At 43.2% G+C, this 19,899-nt stretch overlaps 1 protein-coding gene across 2 annotated transcripts in view; it reads right to left on the reverse strand.

Annotated features, from left to right (window-relative positions):
* Window positions 1-19,899, reverse strand: part of adam11 (ADAM metallopeptidase domain 11) — a 140,530-nt gene that overhangs the window by 44,680 nt on the left and 75,951 nt on the right. For both annotated transcript variants that reach the window (XM_033035391.1, XM_033035390.1), the window contains exons 7-11: window positions 13,778-13,847; window positions 11,590-11,660; window positions 9,616-9,690; window positions 6,293-6,364; window positions 4,294-4,460 (exon numbers count right to left, since the gene is read on the reverse strand). In XM_033035391.1, coding sequence (XP_032891282.1) covers window positions 4,294-4,460; window positions 6,293-6,364; window positions 9,616-9,690; window positions 11,590-11,660; window positions 13,778-13,847 — 455 coding nt within the window. The remainder of the gene's footprint in view (window positions 1-4,293; window positions 4,461-6,292; window positions 6,365-9,615; window positions 9,691-11,589; window positions 11,661-13,777; window positions 13,848-19,899) is intronic.

The following is a 19,899-nucleotide window of genomic DNA, read 5'->3' on the forward strand; positions in this document are numbered from 1 at the left end:
CATTGAATTTGAGGTTTGTAAATCATCATGTGGTCTTTTACAGAGGAAGAAAATCTCCTCAAAGATTTCTCATTAGTCTAGCTCAATGATCTTTGGCCTAGCTGAGAGTCCACTTTGACCTCATCATTAAATTCCTTTAGTATCTTCAGATAGAACAATTACTTACAGTATTCTTCCAAAGGATGAACAGATCCCTCCCTCCTTCCCCCCTTCCCTCCCTCCCTCACCCCTTCCCTCCCTCCCTCACCCCTTCCCACCCCCTCCCTCCCTCCTATACCTATGGACTGAAATATTTCCCCTCACTGATGTGTCAAACTACTGAAAACTCAACCTCACACAGCTTATTAAACCAAATACAAATTAAGTCCAAAAATATATTTATCTATAATGATAGTGATGTTCATAAGAAGCCATCCACTGTTATAAATTAATTAATGCTCAGTTCAAAACCTAGGACACAATTAATATTAATATTAGGAGCAAAGCGGCATGCAAATAAAAGCCTCTAAACAGTGTGTGTGACAAATCGTGTAGCAGAATAAATCAACCTTTGAACCTTTGAACCTTTGAGAATATTAAAGTTATGCTACGGTTGACATTTCTGAACTCTCTTTCCACCAGCAAGTGATTGCAAGTGATTACATTTTTCCACCAGCTATATGTTTGCTGTAGTTCAAAGAGAGACAGAACTTTTATCATAGGAACATAAAAAAACATAGAAAATAGGTGCTGGAGAATATCATTCGGCCCTTCAAGCCAGCACTGCCATTCAATATGATCATGGCTGATCATCCAAAATCAGTACCCCGTTCCTGCTTTCTCCCCATATCTCTTGATTCCATTAACCCTAAGAACTACATCATGAGTCAAAACAGCTCAAATCAATCTTACTTGCTGTCACTAAAAATAGGCAAGATGCTGATAGCGTGACTATAAAGACCTGTTTAGGTCAAATCATTCTGGTACCTCCCTTCATTTATCCACAGCCGTGTCTGTACGAAGTTTGTACATTCTCCCGGTGACCTGCGTGGGTTTTCTCCGGGTGCTCCGGTTCCCCCCACACTTCAAACACGTACAGATTTGTAGGTTAATTGGGTTCGGTAATCATAATCAAAATTACAATAATGCTTTATTAGCCAAGTATGTTTTGCAACATACATGGAATTCCATTTGCCATGTCAGTCATACAAATAAAAAGCAACAGAACACACGAAATACATTTTAACATAAACATCCACCACAGTGACTCCTCCACATTCCTCACTGTGATTGAAGGCAAAAAAAAGTTCAATCTCTTCCCTTAGCTCTCCCGAGGTCGGGGGGCTCGAGCCCTCTGTTGACGGGGCGATCTTGAATCCCGTAGTCGGTGGTGTTTTGGGCCCTCCATGTCGGGGCGATCCAGCTCCTGCATCGGGGGGATGTCAGATCCCCCGCGCCGGGTGATCGAACCCCGCATTGGGGCTTCTTCTTCTTCTTCTTGCGTATGGCGTGCACAGCCTAAAGTTGTAGGACAACTTGTTCTATTTGATCTTACTTGATTGTGCACGCCAGGTTGATTGCATTCGTTGAAACAGGGCGGACCACGTGAAGGTTGCAATCTTACACCCCCGCGTTGGGGCTGGTCGAGCTTCTGCATCGTCGGAGCTCCCAACTCAGCTTCTCCCGAGACTGCGAGCTCTTAATGGTAAGTCCGCAGGCCGCGGTTGGAGCAATCCCAGGCAAGGGATTGGCTCCAATATTAAGTCTGCGACCCGCGGTGGGGCCCAAGGTCAGTCCGAGGAGGCCTCCACCTCCATCGATTGTAGGTTGCAGAGCGACCGGAGAAGCGATCCAGAAACATCACGCCTCCGGCAAGGTAAGTAACTGAAATAAAAATTTCTCCCACCCCCCCCCCCCCTGCCTCCCCCCAAATAAAACAAACCGGAGAACCCGTCAGGACCCTTGTTCAGACTGATGGTGACAACTGTTAATAACCCCATTATCATGTCACCATATTGATAGAAAGTAAACCAAGGGAACTCAATAATTTTTGAAACAAGAACAGAAAATGCTGGAAATGCTCAGCAGGTTAGACACGTCTGCACAGTGCCGGATTTACGTATAAGTTAAACAAGCTATAGCTTAGGGCCCCCACTTTCTAGGGGGCCCCCCGAAAAAATTGATGGGCCTCGAGGTCTAGGGGGGCCTCCGGCCAAGGCAGAACACCTACCGTTCAACTCTGGGCGGCCCCCCTCTCTATCTCTCTCTCTCCATCTCCCCCCGCTATCCGTGTCCGGGCCGCCGGGCTCCGCTCGCTCCACATCCGCCGGCACGGCAGGCCGCCTTGCACATGCGCACAACCACGGCCAACACATCATCGGCCGCCCTGCGCATGCGCACTGCAACGGCAACTGGTCGGCGCTGGGCACTTTCTCCCTCGCTTTGAATTGTGGGAGATTTGGCCGCCATGGCTGTCCGGTCATTGGGGGCCTCACAAGTGGAACAGCTTAGGGCCTCTCTTCATCTAAATCCGGCACTGCGTCTGCAGACAGCGAAACAAAACCAATATCTCAGATCAAAGACTCTTCTTCGTGCTGTATGAGTCATAGAGTCATACAGCACGAAAATAGGCCCTTCAGCCCAATTTGAGGAAGGACATTCTTGCTCTTTAGGGAGTGTAGCATAGGTTTACAAGGTTAATTCCCGGGATGGCGGGACTGTCATATGCTGAGAGAATGGAGCAGCTGGGCTTGTACTCTGGAGTTTCGAAGGATGAGAGGGAATCTTATTGAAACATATAAGATTGTTAAGGGTTTGGACACGCTAGGGGCAGGAGACATGTTCCCGATGTTGGGGGGGGGTTCAGAACCAGGGCCCCCAGTTTAAGAATAAGGGGTAAGCCATTTAGAACGGAGACGAGAAAACACTTTTTCTCACAGAGAGTTGTGAGTCTGTGGAATTCTCTGCCTCAGAGGGCGGTGGATGCCGATTCTCTGGATACTTTCAAGAGAGAGCTAGATGGGGCTCTTAAAGATAGCGGAGTCAGGGGATATGGGGGGAAGGGGTACTGATTGGAGATGATCAGCCATGATCACATTGAATGGCAGTTGTAGCTCGAAGGGCCAAATGGCCTACTCCTGCACCTATTGTCTATTGTCTGCTCATGTAGACCAAGATGCCCATCTACATTAGTCGCACCTGCCCACGTTTGGTCCATGTCCCTCTAAACTATGGCAATAAAATGAAAACTGGCTCTAAAACTTATCAATGTGAAATAACTAATGTGATTAAACACCGCTCCATGTTTGTGGGTGTTCCGTCAACAAAGGAACACTACTTCCTGTTAGCTGAGGGGCAATTTCAAGGACAATTGTTCAAAGCTTGTATTGCAGAAATTACTCTGTTTGTAGTATACCTGTACTGGGTAAACTATAGCACAGGTGATAATGTTAATTCCATGTTAGGGCAGTACAATAGCACAGCTGATATAGACACCAGGTTCGATTCTGACCTTGGAGTCTGTCAGAATGGTGTTTAGATGTTCTCCCTGTGACTGCATGCGTTTCATCTCACATCCCAAGGACGTGCAGGTTTGCAGGTTAATTGGCCTATGTATATTGCCACTGGTGTGCAGGGAGTGAATGAGAAAGTGAGATAATGTAGAATAATGTGAACGGGTGATCGATGTTCAGCACGGACTCAGTGGGCCGAAGAGTCTGTTTCCATGCTGTATCTCTATAAACCAAACAATGGTCCATCTTCCCTCACGGGCGACTGTGGACGTTGCCATGGCATTACACAGAAGGCAATTGGAGCAAATTCTCCCCACATCTTAACAAATGTTGATCTTTCAGCCAATAACATTTATGAGCAGTCACTATCATGTTGCTTTGTGCAAATTGGATGTTGTTTTCCTTCAGTGCCTGTCCCACTTGGCGATTTTTTCTATGACTGCCGGCGTCATATCAGTGTGTCGCCAAAAGATTTTGAACATTTCAAAATCCAGTGGCGACAAAAAAAATGTTGCGACACTTGAAAAAACACCGCGCGGCAATACATCATCACGCCGTGTCACACCGTGTCACCGCCACGTCATGCCGCAAAATTCTTGGTGACCTGATTATGCCGGCAGTCGCTGAAAAAAATCGCCAAGTGGGACAAGCCCTTTACTTACCAGCAGTGACCTACTATATACAGTACTACTGATGTACAGTACTGCATTCAATCTAGTGTAGTTTAGGATATCTTGACATTGTGCATGGTTTTCCCTGTCATTTACAAAATAAAGAATGTATAATATGGGACAGGACGTACGAAAACATATGAAAGGCATCACTGTGATCGCCGACATGGTCCCTTCGGTATTCCATGAAATCTCTCAGTGTAACCATTGGATCTTCATTAATGTCCATTTTGTCTCCAGTTGCCCATGTTTCCATAGCAACCAGCACGATCCTTGTATTCAGTTGTTCCTTATAAATCTAAAAAATAAAACAAACATATCAACAATACAATAAAGGTACATATTGGACATTTCTCTCTTGTTTAGAAATATTCCCTAACAAACAGTTCTGCCAGTATGTCAGTTAGTAATAGAGTCTTACGGACATTAAGTAAAATATCCAATTTATTTCAGGGCAAATGGAATAGAAGTGTGAAAATCCACACCTTCAGATTCAGGGACAGTTTCTTCCCAGCTGTTATTAGGCAACTGAACCATCCTACCACAACGAGAGAGCAGTGTTGAACAACCGAACAACAATCTGTGGAGTTCTTTGCCATAGAAGGCTGGATTTAAGCTATTTAAGGCAGTGGAAGTCAGTTACTTAAGGCAGGGATAGATAAATTCTTGATTATGGGGAGAAGGCATCAACCATGATTGAATGACGGAGTAGACTTGATGGGCCGAATGGCCTAATTCTGTTCCTATCACTTATCATCTTATGAACTATTGGAGACCCTCGGACTATCTTTGATTACTGGTTTTATCTTGCACTAAACATTATTCCCTTATCATGTATCTGTACACGGTGAATGGCTCGATTGGAATCATGTATTGTCTTTCCGCTGACTGGTTAGCATGTGACAAAAGCTTTTGACTGCACCGCAGTACACGTGACAAAAAACTACACAAAACTAAATCATTCGCTTTGATCATTCCTCTCTTAAAAAGGTATCCCTGGAACAAGTATTACTGGATCATCCACCTTCGGTTTAAAACCTTTTCTATCTCCCCAAAACACCCACCTCTCTCAATCACCATTTTATTTTGTGGGCCTCACAGCAGCCTCCACACCTCACTCAAGTTTTCCTTCCTTTCACCATCTACACTGGTAAGTTGTTAAGATCGAAAAAGTACAAATAAGGGAAATGAAGTATAAATGTATGTACAACGTATCTACCACGATGCTGCTTTCAAAATGTGATATCTTTTGTCTTTAATTCCTCTGCAGATTCATCCAAGAGTTCAGTGCCCACACATAGTGAATATTCCTGAATAACAATCCTTGAAGGAAAACTCTCAAAATATTAAACTTCACCATGTTCTCAATGGATTCACGCAGATACATACATACATGTAAAATTGCCAGGCACAAGAACTTAGTTGACCTGTGTCTCCGCATAGCATGGGAATATTGATACCGTTTATTCCAGTACCACCATCATTTTGCTTCATAACAAATAGCTCATCACAGATTGCTCACTGGATTAAGTCATTCCAGTATACTCAATTTTTTCCCCAGTATTCCTCAGAATTACCATTTTACCATCTAATATCACTCAGAAACTGGGATAATGCTTAGAATTTCAAACATGTCGTGCTAATTTTATAATTTCAATACCATGTCACTGAAAATCAACATAAACTGGAACAGAAGCGGTGGGTCAAAGGGCTCCATCTCTCAAGTCTAAAGTCTCATGAAGGATGAGACAGTTAGATATAGCTCTTCGGGCTAATGTAATCAAGGAATATGGGGAGAATGCAGGAACGGGGTACTGATTTTGGATGATCAGCCATGATCATACTGAATGGCGGTGCTGGTTCGAAGGGCTGAATGGCCTACTCTATGTTTCTATGTTTTTATGTCTTTAGAATTGATGCCTCTATATTACCAGTAGCAAAATATAAATGGAAAATAAATATTACTTGGTGGTTCTTTCAGACATTCAAATTGTTAAAAATACCATTCAAAAACTGGAGTGTCTGGTTTACAATCAGGGGACTTGTAACCCTGGCATAATGTGTTGAACAGAGCATCCCTAATTAATGTTCTCTACACAAGGGGACAATGAGTTTAATGAAAGTACTTACAGCATCGGCAAAGTTCACAACCGATTTGGCAAAGTTACTTGTCAGGGAGACAGAGTAACGCTTCTTGGAAAACTGTTGAGTAAAATACCAAGGTTTACTGCAAGTGAAATACTAAATAAGCAGATTAAATAGCAATAAAACATGAACAAAGCAAAATACAGATGCAAATTCTTTAAAGTTCTTTAGGAGTGGGTGCGGGTCACATGCAACCAGAAGAGATTAGTTTAACTTGGCATCATGTTCGGCACAAACATTCGGGCCGAAGGGCCTGTTCTTGTGGTAATGCTGTATTATTCTATTTTCTTCCCTCAATGTTCATGCCATCAGATTGTAGTCTACCGAGTGGAATATAAGATGCTGTACATCTAGTTTCTCAGTCTGAACTAGAGGAAAAGTGATCAGTTTGAAGAAGGGTCCTGATCTGAATCGTCACCTATCCATGTTCTCCAGAGATGTTGCCTGACCTGCTGAGTTGCTCCAGCATTTTGTGTCTTTTTTTGTAAGCCAGCATCTGCAGTTCCTTGTGTCTCTCTCGTTTTTATGTTTAGCCCCGTCCTGCCGGTGGAGAAGGCCAAGGGAAGATGGGTTGGTGTGGGGATGGGAAGTGAAGGTTTGTAACCGGGAGCACAACGAGATGGCCATGGCAGACAGAGAGCATGTGCTCGGCAAAGCAGTGGGCCTGGTCTGCGCTTGGTCTCCTGATGTAGAGGATGCCAGATCAGGAGTAATGAATGCAACAGACGAGGTTAGTGGAGGTGCAGGTGAAGCACTGCGGAGCGGCTGCCTGGGTCCCTGGAGATTCACACTGTAGACTCAAGGAGAGTTGACAAGGTCATGGAGTCATCGAGTAATACAGTGTGGAAACAGGCCCTCTGACAACCCAACTTGCCCACACCGGCCAACATGTCCCAGCTACACTAGTCCCACCTGCCCGCGTTTGGTCCATATCCCTCCAAACCTGTCCTATCCATGTACCTGTCTATCTGTTTCTCAAACATTGGAATGGTCCCTGCCTCAATTACCTCCTCAGATAACTTGTTACAAACACCTACCACCCTTTATGTGAAATAACATGGTAAACATCAAGTAAAGGCCTGACCGCGTGGCCAAATAATGTCCGATTTGTTAACTTAGCTGGATATGTATGTAATGGATGTAATGCTGTGATGGATCTGTAGGCAGCTAGGATGGGTTGAAGAGAATGCATAACAAGTCCGTACATGGTTTCCTTCATGCAGCGGAAATGTCTGTGACATACCGAACATACAGCAATACAGCACAGGACCAGGCCCTTCAGCCTACAATATCCGTGCTTCCCACCCAAATAAAACAATAAACCTTTGATGATCAAACCATGTCTGAGTGTCAGGTGATATTTTGACTTTTCAATTTCTCCTAACTCACATTGGAAACCATGAGATTTAAATATAACATCATTAACACTTGAGAGGTTAACATGATTGGACTTGGAATTCATATTGTTCACTTATATCCTCGTCATTAGTTGTTAAGGTGTACATGAAAGGGCAGCATGTTGGCGTAGTCTTACAGCATCAGAGATCCGGGTTCAATCCTGACTACAGGTGCTCTTTGTATAGAGTTTGTACGTTCTTCCTATGACCTGCGTGGGTTTTCTCTGGGTGCTCCGGTTTCTTCCCACACTCCAAAGACATACAGGTTTGTAGATTAATTGGCTTGGTATAATTGTAAATTGGCCCTAGTGTGTGTAGGAGAGTGTAAGTATGCGGGGATTGCTGGTCGGCGCAGACTCGGTGAGCCAAAGGGCCTGTTTCCACACTGTATCTCTAAACTAAACTAAACTAAATTGCATCCAAAGTAAACGGATGATAAGTACAGGTCCCCTGGTTAACCAAGGAGTTATATTCCTAAAGGAACTTCATATGCAAAAAATTGGTTCTAAATGGAAGGTAGTTTCCTGCGACTTCCTATGTAAAAAACCTTTCCCTCCCCAGTCATTCCTCCTTCTTCCTGCTCCTGTTGGGCAAAAGCACGCTCTACCAGACTCAGGAACAGCTTCTTCCCCTCTGTTATCATGTTTCTGAACAGTTCTTCCATGAGCCAGGGTGCGATCCACTTCACCTCATCCCTATCGTGGACATTGGACTTTGTCTACGGAAATGTTTCGCTACAATGCTGAGATCTATATTCTGTATCACTGTATCTTTCCCTCAGTTTAGTTTAGGCTCTACTCATTGTACTTGTGTATCACATGATTGTACTTACGTGTAGCACTATCTGATCTGATTGGATAGCATGCAAACCAAAGCTTTTCACTGTACCTCGGTAAACATGACAATAACAAACCTAGACTTTAAACTGTTATTTTTAGTACATTATACTAAGAAGGTTACATTGCACTAACTTATTTGCTTCCCATTACACAAGTCACGGGATGAAAATATTTTGTTTTATGTGAGAGAAACCTGTACGATACAAACTAGATAACAACCTTTGTTGTACTGAAGATTCATGGAGGAAATGTTTGTTAACCAGGGACAATCTGTTGTAAGGTTTGCAGAGGAGGTGGGTGGAGACTTTACGGATTAGAATCGATGGGCCGAATGGCCTAATTCTGCTCCTATGACATGAACTTGTCCCGTCTATGATAACACAGAAATTTATGATTGATTGATTCAAAGATACAACATGGAAACAGGCCCCTCGGCCCATCGGGTCCATGCCGACCATCCATGAATACCTTTTCACAGCAGTTCGATGTTATTTCATGTCTCATTGACTCCCTACACACTAGGGGCAATTTACAGAGGGCCAGTTAACCTACAAACCTGCATGTCTTTGGAATGTGGGAGGAAACCGGAGTACCTGGAGGAAACCCATGCAGTCACAGGGAGAATGTGCAAACTCCACAGAGACAGCACCAGAGGTCTGGATCTGTTCTGTAATGGGCCGATCAGAACTACATGGTCTCTGGCACTGTGAGGCAGCACCTCTACCAGCTGCGCCACTGGGTAGGTATTGCCGCTGATACTGTTGGTGTGTGAACGACCATCATTTTTAAAAGTTGTTCATCTGTTATTTTAATAAAATGAATTTGTAGCACTATTGGATTGCGGATGAGGGAAGATCAAATTATTAAATTATGAATTGTCTGCTGAAACTACCGAGCTGCAAATTCCAGTTTGTTTTATTTTGAAATGGTTTTCTTTTTGCTAAAGGCTAATGGCTCGAGGGGACTCAGAGACTTCAACTCTCTGTATAAATTGTTAAAAGCATTATTTGAAAGCACTCTTTCATTGGTCTAATATAAAAAAAACACACAAATTGAAGTACAGCGAACATACCAGTGTGTGGTCATTGACAACCATCAGCTCGATATACTTGGTCTCCCTCAGAACAGAACGTTGTCCTCGACGAATCTACCAAAGGACAAAACAAATGTTAGACAATAGAGCTTGCTTATTATGCACAAGGGAATCAAATAGGAATTCAATCATAACAATGTGTTGGAAGGAACTGCAGATACTGGTTTACACCAAAGATAAACACAAAATGCTGGAGTAATTCAGCTGGACAGGCAGCATCTCTGGAGAGACGTCTCAGGTCGAGACCCTTCTTCAGACTCTTGAGTCTCAGAGTCTGAAGAAGGGTCTTGACCCAAAACCTCACCCATTCCTTCCCTCCAGAGATGCTGCCTGTCTCGCTGAATTACTCCAGCATTTTATGTCTATCTTCAATAATAACAATGTCATGCTGCAGCCTTTTTGGGACTTTGGTTAGGCCACATTTGGAGTAATTCTAATCGGCCCATTACAGAACAGATGTCAAGGCTCTGGAGAGGGTGCAGAGAAGGTTCACCAGAATGATGGCTATTAGGGGATATTAGCTCCAGGAACATGTTTGACAGAATGAATTGTTTTCTCTGGAATGCCAGAGGTTGCAGGGAGACCTGATAGAAGTAAATAAAATGATGAGAGGCATAGATAGGATAGACAGTCAGAAGCTTTTGATCCCAGGATGGAAAACTCTAATACTAGAGGGAATAGCTTTAAGATGAGAGGGGAAATGTCTAAAGGAGCTACATAGTACAACATTTTTACATGATGGTGGTGAGTTCCTGGAATGCACTACTGGTGTTGGTGATTGAGGCAGATACATCAGAGGCTTTTGGATAGGCATTTGGATGTGCAGGAAATGGAGGGATATGGATTATGTGCAGGCAGATAGAAGATGGTTTTGGCATCATGTTCGGCACTGACATTGTTGGCCAAAGGACTTGTGCTTGTACTGTTCAATGTTCTATATTAATTTTTTCAACATTTGGGGCTACATTGGAAATGTCCTAAGATTATAAAACATGGTGGGTAATGTAACTGGGTGTCGGAGAAGGAAGCCATTGATCACGATGGCAGTTGCCGTTGCTGTTACGAACAACTGTTTCATAGCTGTGGCAGTGACAGAGTCTGCATTACCCTAATTTCTCGTATTTTTGACAGAAGATAATGTTTTTTTCCAGGGTCAAAAGGGGAGGAACATTTTTGTAGAACAGTGAGCATCTTTGTGAAGGGTTAGAGTGCCTTCATTGACTGGTAGAAACGCTGAGCAAGCAGAAAAACAGATGCCACAAAACTCTCTTCTGTTAAAAGATGACATGCAACGGGGGAGCACAGTGGCGCGGCTGGTAGCGCTGCTGCCTCACGGTATTAGACCCAGGTTCGATCCTGACCTCGCGTGGAGTTTGCACGTTCTCCCTGTGACCGCGTAGGTTTCTTCCAGGTGCGAAGATAGACACAAAAAGCTAGAGTAACTCAGCAGGACCGGCAGCATCTCTGGAGGGAAGGAATGGGTGATGTTTCGGGTCGAGACCCTTCTTCAGACTGTGAGGCTCGCTTTCCTCCCACATCCCAAAGACGTCTGGGTTTGTAGATTAATTGGCCTCTGTAAATTGTCCCCAGTGCATAGGGATGGATATAGAAGTGATGGAACAATTGTGAGCGATTGATCAACAGTTGGTATGTACTGAATGGCCTGTTTCCAAGCTGTAACAAGCAACAATGGTAATGTTAAAAAAAAAAAGTTTAAAGCTGAACAGAATTTATCATTGTTATTAAAACCAGAGTTTTCCAGTTGGTGCGATTTTAGACCCTGTTACTTTGTCAGTGACAGAGTGCAACTGTGACACTTTGTCACATAAGATGAGGATGCAACGTTAAAGTCGTGGCCTGGTTCCTGGACTGTCACTTCAAGGGTTATCTATTGGTGAACAGTTACTCAGCACCCATTCTTCAATGTTCTAGCTTTGCTTGCTTTATTCTTACCTGCCTTTTGGTTCGTCTCTTTAAGACCTTGTCAGGAAATTCCTGCCATGTATTATCATCAGTAAAGCACCCTGGAAAGATCCATAGATAAAAATTGCATTAAAATACATCTTCACTGCAAAAAGGAGGCGCAGGTTTAAGTTTATTATTGTCTCGTGTATCGAGGTAGAGCGAACAGCTTTATTTTGCATGCTATCCAACCAGATCAGATAATACTAGACATAAATACAATCACGTCAAACTCAAGTGCAAAAATGTAGAGCAAATGGGAAGATACAGAGTGGAGAATATAGTTCTCAGCATTGAAGTGCACCAGTTCCATGGACAAAGTCCAATGTCCGCACTGGGGTAGAGATGAATCAGACAATATCTTATCTTACGGAAGAAGCCTGTTGATGAAGTTTGGATTTAGCTCTTTGGAATCTGAATCAATAAAGAAAATGCAATTGTTTTTTGCAACCAGGTTAAAGTGAAAGAAACTGTCCATCATGGCAGGCTCAGCTACAAGTGACAAGACAGACTGCATTGGATTAAAGTAACACGGTGTATTCTCGGCATAAACACACAGAACTAGAAAATGTACAAAGGCACATGAATGTGTTGTTCAATTGCAACACGGTCTTTGTGATTACATTCCCAGCTTTATTTAATTTCTACCCTTATTTAATTCTGGTTCTTATTTAATTCTCACCTCCTTGTGTGATAGGCTAATGATTGGAAATGGAAAGTTGGCAAAAGAGTTAAATGTTAAGTTTTAGGAACAAAACGTTGAGATAATTAGATGTTAAGTATCATGTTATAAATGTTGGAATGTGCTGGTTACAAACACTTTCTAGAACACTCAACAGGTCAGGCTGCATCTGTGGAAAGGGAAAAAAGAGTTAAAGTTTCAGGTCAAACACTCTTTGTTGGACTTTCCTTTAACTTGAGACATTATCTCTGTTTCTCTTTACACAGATGATGCCTGACTTGCTAAAGTTATACGGAATTCTTTGTTTTTATCATTTCCATTTTGTGTGATTTGGTGAAATGGGCAGTCCTATTTCAGAATATGGTATACAGTATGTTGAATAAACCGTAAATGAAATTTGGAAAAATGCTAGAGGACTACTAAAGATAGACAAAGTGCTGGAGCAACTCAGCGGGTCAGGCAGCATCTCTGGAGAAAAAGGATGGGTTACCTTTTGGGTTGGGTCAGGATCCTTCTTCAGAGGTCCAGAAGAGGTTTAGTCTTCAGCCTGAAGAAGGGTCCCAACCCAAAACGTCACCCATCCTTTTTCTCCAGAGATGCTGCCTGACCCGCTGAGTTGCTCCAGCACTTTATGTCTATCTTTAGTACAAACCAGCATCTGCAGTTCCTTATTTGTACAAAAAGACAGCTAAATTGACTTCAATCACTTTTATACTCTCCCGTAAAATTAAGGAAATAAAATGCCGGACGGCACAGTGGTGCAGCGGTAGAGATCCGGGTTCGATCCTGACTAAAGATGCTGTCTGTACAGAGTTTGTACGTTCTCCCCGTGACCGCGTGGGCTTTCTCCGAGTGCTTCAGTTACCTCCCACACTCCAAAGATGTGCAGGTTAATTGGATTTGGTAAAAAAGTAAATTGTCCCCAGTGTGTGTAGGATAGTGCTAGTGCACGGGGTGGTCGGCATGGACTTGGTGGGCCGAAGGGCCTGTTTCTGTGTTGTATCTCTAAAGTCTAAATACTGTCCACCTAGAGTATTATGGAGGGCAACTGTAATGTAATGTCATTCCCTTGTCTCCACAGCACCCGTTCTTCTTGCTATAGAATTTGAGGGCTTGAGAGATTCAAGGCCCTGTACCACTTGGCCATTTTTTCGGTGACTGCCGGCGTCATATCAGTGTCGCCAAAAGATTTTGAACATTTCAAAATCCAACGGCGACAAAAAAAATTGTTGCAACGCTTGAAAAAACACCGCGCGTCATACGTCATCACGCCGCGTCACGTCACCGCCGTGTCACACTACGAATTTTTCGGTGACCTGAAACGTCAGTCAATGATGCCGGCAGTCGCCAAAAAAATTGCCAAGTGGGACAGGCCCTTCAGCCTCCATGTGAACAATATACTACATACAGCGGTCAGCTTACATTTTATCCCACTTCCTATCAAATCTCTGACTCAAATAACCTAGTGTACATAATAGATGAAGGAGCATTCCTTACCAGATGAAGCACATCCCACTGGGATATCAAGACCAGGAGATCTGTACACAATATGAGATTGCCGATCATGCTGTATGTCAAAGGAGAATGGCAGTGTTACATTGAAACAGCGTCTAAAACTCTACATAAACCAACAACATGATATAGCCCTATAATTTCACGATCCATTTGAGAATGCCTCTAGTTGTATTACTATGCCTGCAAGTAAGTCTGGTGATGGGTACGATGCAAAATGATGTGCACCCAGCCGTTATTAGATTGCAAGGGTCATTTCCTGTGCAATTTAATGTAATGTTATAGGATAAAGGTTTCTACTGTTTCACTCATCCATCCATTGTAATGATACAAGTTAACCAGTAATATAATCAGACGGAAGCATTTGATGACAAAAGCAAACAAGATATCATCCACAGTAAATAAACCACATAGGAAGGTAGAGATGACATTTAGCTAACCAACTGAAATGTGAAAACTCAATTGGGAAATACAGTAATGTCTTTGATTATTTTTTAAAAGATCATGAGACACAGGAGCAGAATAAGGCTATTTGGCTCATTAAGTCTGCTCCACAATTCGATCATGGCTGATCTATTTTTCCCTCCAAGTCTCATTCTCCAATGACCTATTAATCTCCGCTTTAAAAATACCCAATGACTTGGCCTCTAAAGTCGAGTACAGACCCAGAGCCATCAAGCGCTCCTCATATATTAACCTGAACATCCCTGGAATCATTTTCGGAAACCTCATCTGGACCCTCTCTGATGCCAGCACATCCTCAGATATGGGCCCCCCCCCTAAACTGCTCACTATGTTCCAAATTTGGTCTGACCGACTGAAATGTGCCTGAAAAACCTTTCTGCCCTGCACCTTATTTTTCAACGTATTCTGAAATGTGCAAAAATAATCTAGGTGCGCGTTTAAGGTAACAGCATAATCATAATCATTGTGAGCACATTTACTCTTTGGCTCGTGTGAAATAAAAACCTAAACTTAACACAAGTCAGATAAATGAGTGCGTTTTCTATAGCCGATTGCAGATGAATATTTTACTATCAGTTCATCTTCCTGGCAGGGTAACCACGAAAGGGAATACAAATTCTGTCTCGGTTGCCAGGCAAAGGGAGGAATAGCACTCTTATTCACAGATCATGATTTCATGATGAATGTGCCATAATATGATCTAAGAATAATTCAGTTCCATACGGATGTACGATGAAGCAGCAGCCTAAACTAATATCAAAACCACATTATGACTCTACGATATCCATCTTTTACTTCCTTCCTCAATCTCTGTAATCAAGTCCAATCACATGGAAATCATTTGCAAGTTGAAGCGGTGGTAAGGAAGGCAAATGCAATGCTAGCATTTATTTCGAGAGGACTAGAATACTGCAGAGTCTCTGCCTTGCAATCAGCAACTTAAAATCATAATAAATAATACACTAAAAGTATATCATAACAAGAATAACGTTTGGTAATGGAACTTTAATTCAGGAGGAAAGCTGGAGCACTTTTTAAAACAGATTAAATATAATAATTTAGAAGAATTACAGATGGTTTACTCCTTCAGTCGGTTGTCCCTATTCAATGAATCGCAGGAGTCTGTCTGTGCAGAGTTTGTACGTTCTCCCCGTGACTGCATGGATTTTCTCCAAGAACTACGGTTTTCCCCCCACACTCCAAAGACGTACAGGTTTGTAGGTTAATTGGCTTGGTATAAACGTCAAAAAACTGTTCCTATTTATAGTATAGGATAGTATTAATGTGCGGGGATTGCTGTTCGGTGCGGATTCGGAAGGGCCGAAGGGCCTGTTTCCCGCTGTATCTCTAAACTAAAAAAAAGTCTATTTCTGAGGGTCATAAAGAATAGGAGTAGATTTAGGCCATTCGGCCCATCAAATCTACACCATTCAATCATGGCTGAACTGTCTCTCCCTCCTAACCCCATTCTGTCACCTTCTCCCCATAACCTCTGACACCCGTACTGATCAAGGGAGCTTAACAATTGCTCCAGTTTGCAGACTTCAGTGGAATGTTAAATTGCAGGCATGTTTTGTTCCTCCCGCTGGCTATTTCTCGCCCTCTTCGAAACTCACTATCCATGACAGGCACATTCTAGTGCATACGTGCTTCCCCAACACTGAGTTAATCTCCCACAGAGTTAAGAAACTTGGCAATGCGTTGGTTGCTAGCACTGTGGTGAGCAGCTGGTGCGGCCAAGAGCCAAGTGAAGTGCAGGCATTGCCGCCTGTTCCGTATGCTGATATTCCATGTTGCAATACCCAGAGGATAAAACCTAATTTCATTTGACTTTAGATAAGCCCTCAAATGCTAACAAGTGCTGAGTAATGCCTCAAAATCCCAAAGCATCAACTGAAATAGCTTGCAGCCAGGCACTAAATGTATCATTCACCACTGGAGCACAAAATCTCCTCAGGTCCTCTCCCTAATTGGTTCCACTCCTTGTGGAAATGCGTTTGACAATTTGACCAAATCCCTCTGAGTGCTTTCTAAAAAACAGACGTGTTTGTGTTGGAAGAGAATCGGTCGGAAGATGCATATCGCCAAGCCTGAAGGAAGAAAATGCAAAACAAAATGCAGGAAAGGGAAACTGGGACAGGTATACGATACTGCAGGCGAGCAAGATACAACTGCAGCCACAAACCCATGATTGTGAAGATGATGGAAGGAGAGGATCACGCCATTTATTGGTTGCTCTCCGTAGAATTTGCCAAAACACACAGTGCATGGCACATCTTGGTTTGTAACTTCAGTTTAGAGATACAAGATGGAAAAAGGCCCTTTGGCCCACCGAGTCCACACTGACCATTGATCATCCAGTGATCACACTACTTCATACTAGTTCTATATTATCACATTTTCTCACCATTGCCATCACGCTAGGGGCAATTTACCAACGCCCAATTAACCTGCAAACCTGTACATCTTTGGAGTGTGGGAGGAAACCGGAGCACCCGAAGAAAACCCACATGGTCACCGGAAGAACGTGCAAACTCCACACATACAGTGCCCGACTGAACCCGGGTCTCTGGCGCTGTCAGGCAGCAACTCTACCAGCTGCGTCACTGTGCCGCCCATCTGTGAGGAGCAGGAGTATTTCCGAATCCTCAAATCTATCCATGTCCCTGGTACTCATTAGGACATGTCTCGGCTTTTAGATCCAAATACTTGCACCCCTGATATGCTACCCATCCCTGTACCTAAAACCTCTCTGCAGTTGAAGCCTTTATCCACATTCCTATCCCTCATAATATGACCACCTCCAAGCATCGCAAAGGCCAGTTCTAAAGCAAGCAACACCTTCTTTGAAACAGGTACAGCCAGTACACCTGGTGTCTCACTTGTCATTCCCACCCTCTTCACTTCAAACTCATTCTCCGCTCCCTACTCATTACTGATCTGAAGTAATAACTGCTAATCTTCCCCAGGGCAAAAAGAGCACTTTGTCAACCATGCTGCCTTCCTGGATTATGTAGAACACATTAGCAGTATAGCATAGGAACAAGCCCTATGGCCCATAATATCTGTGCCGAACATCATGCCAAGACCAAATCTTATTTGCCTGCACATAATCCATATCCCTCTATTCCCCGCATGTTTACGTGCTTATCCAAAAGTCTCTTAAATGCCACTATCGTAATTGCTTCCACCACCACTCTTGGCAGCACGTTTCAGGTACTCATCATCCTCTGTTTAAAAACAACTTGGTTCACACATCTCCTTTAAACTTGACGCCTCTCACCTTAAAACTATGCCCTCTAGTATTTGATATTTCCATCTTGGGAAAAAGGTTCTGACTATCCACCCTACCTAAGCCTTTCATCATTTTATAAAATTCTTTGAGGTCTTCCCACAACGTCTGGCTTTCCAGAGAAAACAATCCGAGTCTGTCCAACCTCTCTCTGTACCAAATACTCCCTCATCCAAGCATGATTCTGGCAAACCTCCTCTGCACTCTTTCCAAAGCCTGCACATCCATCCTGGACTAAATGATTCATCTCCCCATTTCCTGGATCAACAAACCACAAACAAAGAAAAAAGACATTTGCAAAGTGCACCTTATGTGTTTGGGATATCTAAAACACAGTGGAGTCCCTAGGGTAAATAAATAATTGGGGGGATGCAGCAGCTATTGTACACACAGCAAATCCCATAAACTACTTATATTGGTCAATGTGCAACGATGGTGATGGTGTTACCATTAGACCAGGAGTCAGAGAGAACTACCCTATTCTTCATCAAAATCTACTTTAGAGTTCACCATTCGGCCCATCAAATCAACTCCGCCATTCAATCATGGCTGATCTATCTTTTCCTCTCAATCCCATTCTCCTGCCTTCTCCCCATAACCCCCGACACCAAGTACTCACAGTGTAGGTACTCCTCTAGCGGTGCAGCACCTCTGACAGTGCAGTGCAGCACCAGTGCAGTCATTAACCAGTTACTGTGTGTGCATGGCTCTGGAATACATTTAAACCCGCAGCATGCGGCACAGAGGAGCACTGCTACCATCTGAGCAGCAGCTCTTTGAGCAGATGGAGAACCCTGGATTGATCTCCCCCAGCTTGTTAGGTTTGAAGGACGTACAAATCGAGGTTGTGGGACTGGTTCCAAATACGATTCCAAATGGAGTGAAATTGGTCAAACAAGCCCACATCCTGTTGCCCCACTTGGATCTGTGTTGGCTGGACAAGCCTTGAGGACAGATTCCAACAAGCTGTAACCTCCTTGCTTTTATTAGTAATGAGCACATTCAATTACAGATCTACTTTCATTGATTTCAGCCTGGAAGTCATTAGGGTTGAAAATGAGCCATTAGGAGTTATTAAATATAAATCAGCCATGGAGAAATTAATTTAATTTCACAAAGAGTCATCCTACTCCACATTGTCGAGTGTGTCGCATTTGTTTGAGTGAATTAATTATCTGTAGTTTCCTTTATTTGGTAGATATTGGTAACATAGGTGGTGAGAGCAGGTATTGAGAGGGGTGGTTCTGGGAGCCCAGAACTAACTGGTGATTCTTCCCGAGTTGTGGTGGAAAAAAAGTGAAGGGAGGTGCCCACTTGATAACACCAATGATACACTTGCATCTACACAATTAGTGTTTATGTGCTTCTTAACATGTAGATAACCAATTATTGAAAATTGAGTTATTTATTGTCCCAGAGCATAAGTGTGTATAGGCAGTTTAGATACTACTTTGGCATTGGGCCTCATTATCTTGGTTGAGTGCATATCATGATGTTATAGCACAAGTATTTTGTGCTTTAATAGTAATTTGCTCTGCCTCATTTAGTTGACTCTAAGCAAGCTTTAGAAAGGTTCATTGATCTGAACAATTATTGGGTAAGAGTTGATTTAGTTAATCTGTATCGAGACCCACACAGAACCTTAGTAAATGTCCCCTCATCAATTCAAGTGAAGAAGTGACAGGAAATGGATTTACAATGGTGGGAAAACCTAATGTTAAGAGTCAAAGAGCCTGGAAGATGTTCCCTGATTTCCAACCTGGTATCATTTTGGGTTTCCACAATACTGCCAACGATACACACAGGGATGACTGTCCAGGGATTATCTTGAAGCACTGTGGGAGAAGTTCAGCTCAATTGAAATGTTATGGTTTGGAGTCCTGCATGTGAAGTTTTTCTCATTCACCAAACACCAACTCTACACATCTACACATTACATCTGGTGTATTTGGTTGGGGCCTACAATGTGGTCAGGGTGTAAGGTGTGAAAAGAACAGATCAAAGCAGACGACGATTAATTTTACTGTTGGTATGCGTTGTTGGCACCTTCCCCTCAGCGAATAGTAAACCATTGTACATTCCCTGGATCATCGTCTGCTTTGATCTGTTCATTTCACACCTCACATGCTCTTCCATACTCCTAGTTTCCCTCTCCCCTGACTCAGCCTGAAGAAGGGTCTCGACCCAAAACGCCACCGATTTTTTCTCTCCAGAGATGCTGCTTGTCCCGCTGAGTTACTCCAGCATTTTATGTCTATCCTTGGTGTAAACCAGCATCTGCAGTTCCTTCCTACACACTAGATCAGGGTGGTCATCGGGATTGTAGGGTGTGGTATTGAACGGTCGTGGG

Source organism: Amblyraja radiata, chromosome 16 (genome assembly GCF_010909765.2).
Source record: "Amblyraja radiata isolate CabotCenter1 chromosome 16, sAmbRad1.1.pri, whole genome shotgun sequence".
In the NCBI taxonomy this organism is placed as follows: domain Eukaryota; kingdom Metazoa; phylum Chordata; class Chondrichthyes; order Rajiformes; family Rajidae; genus Amblyraja; species Amblyraja radiata.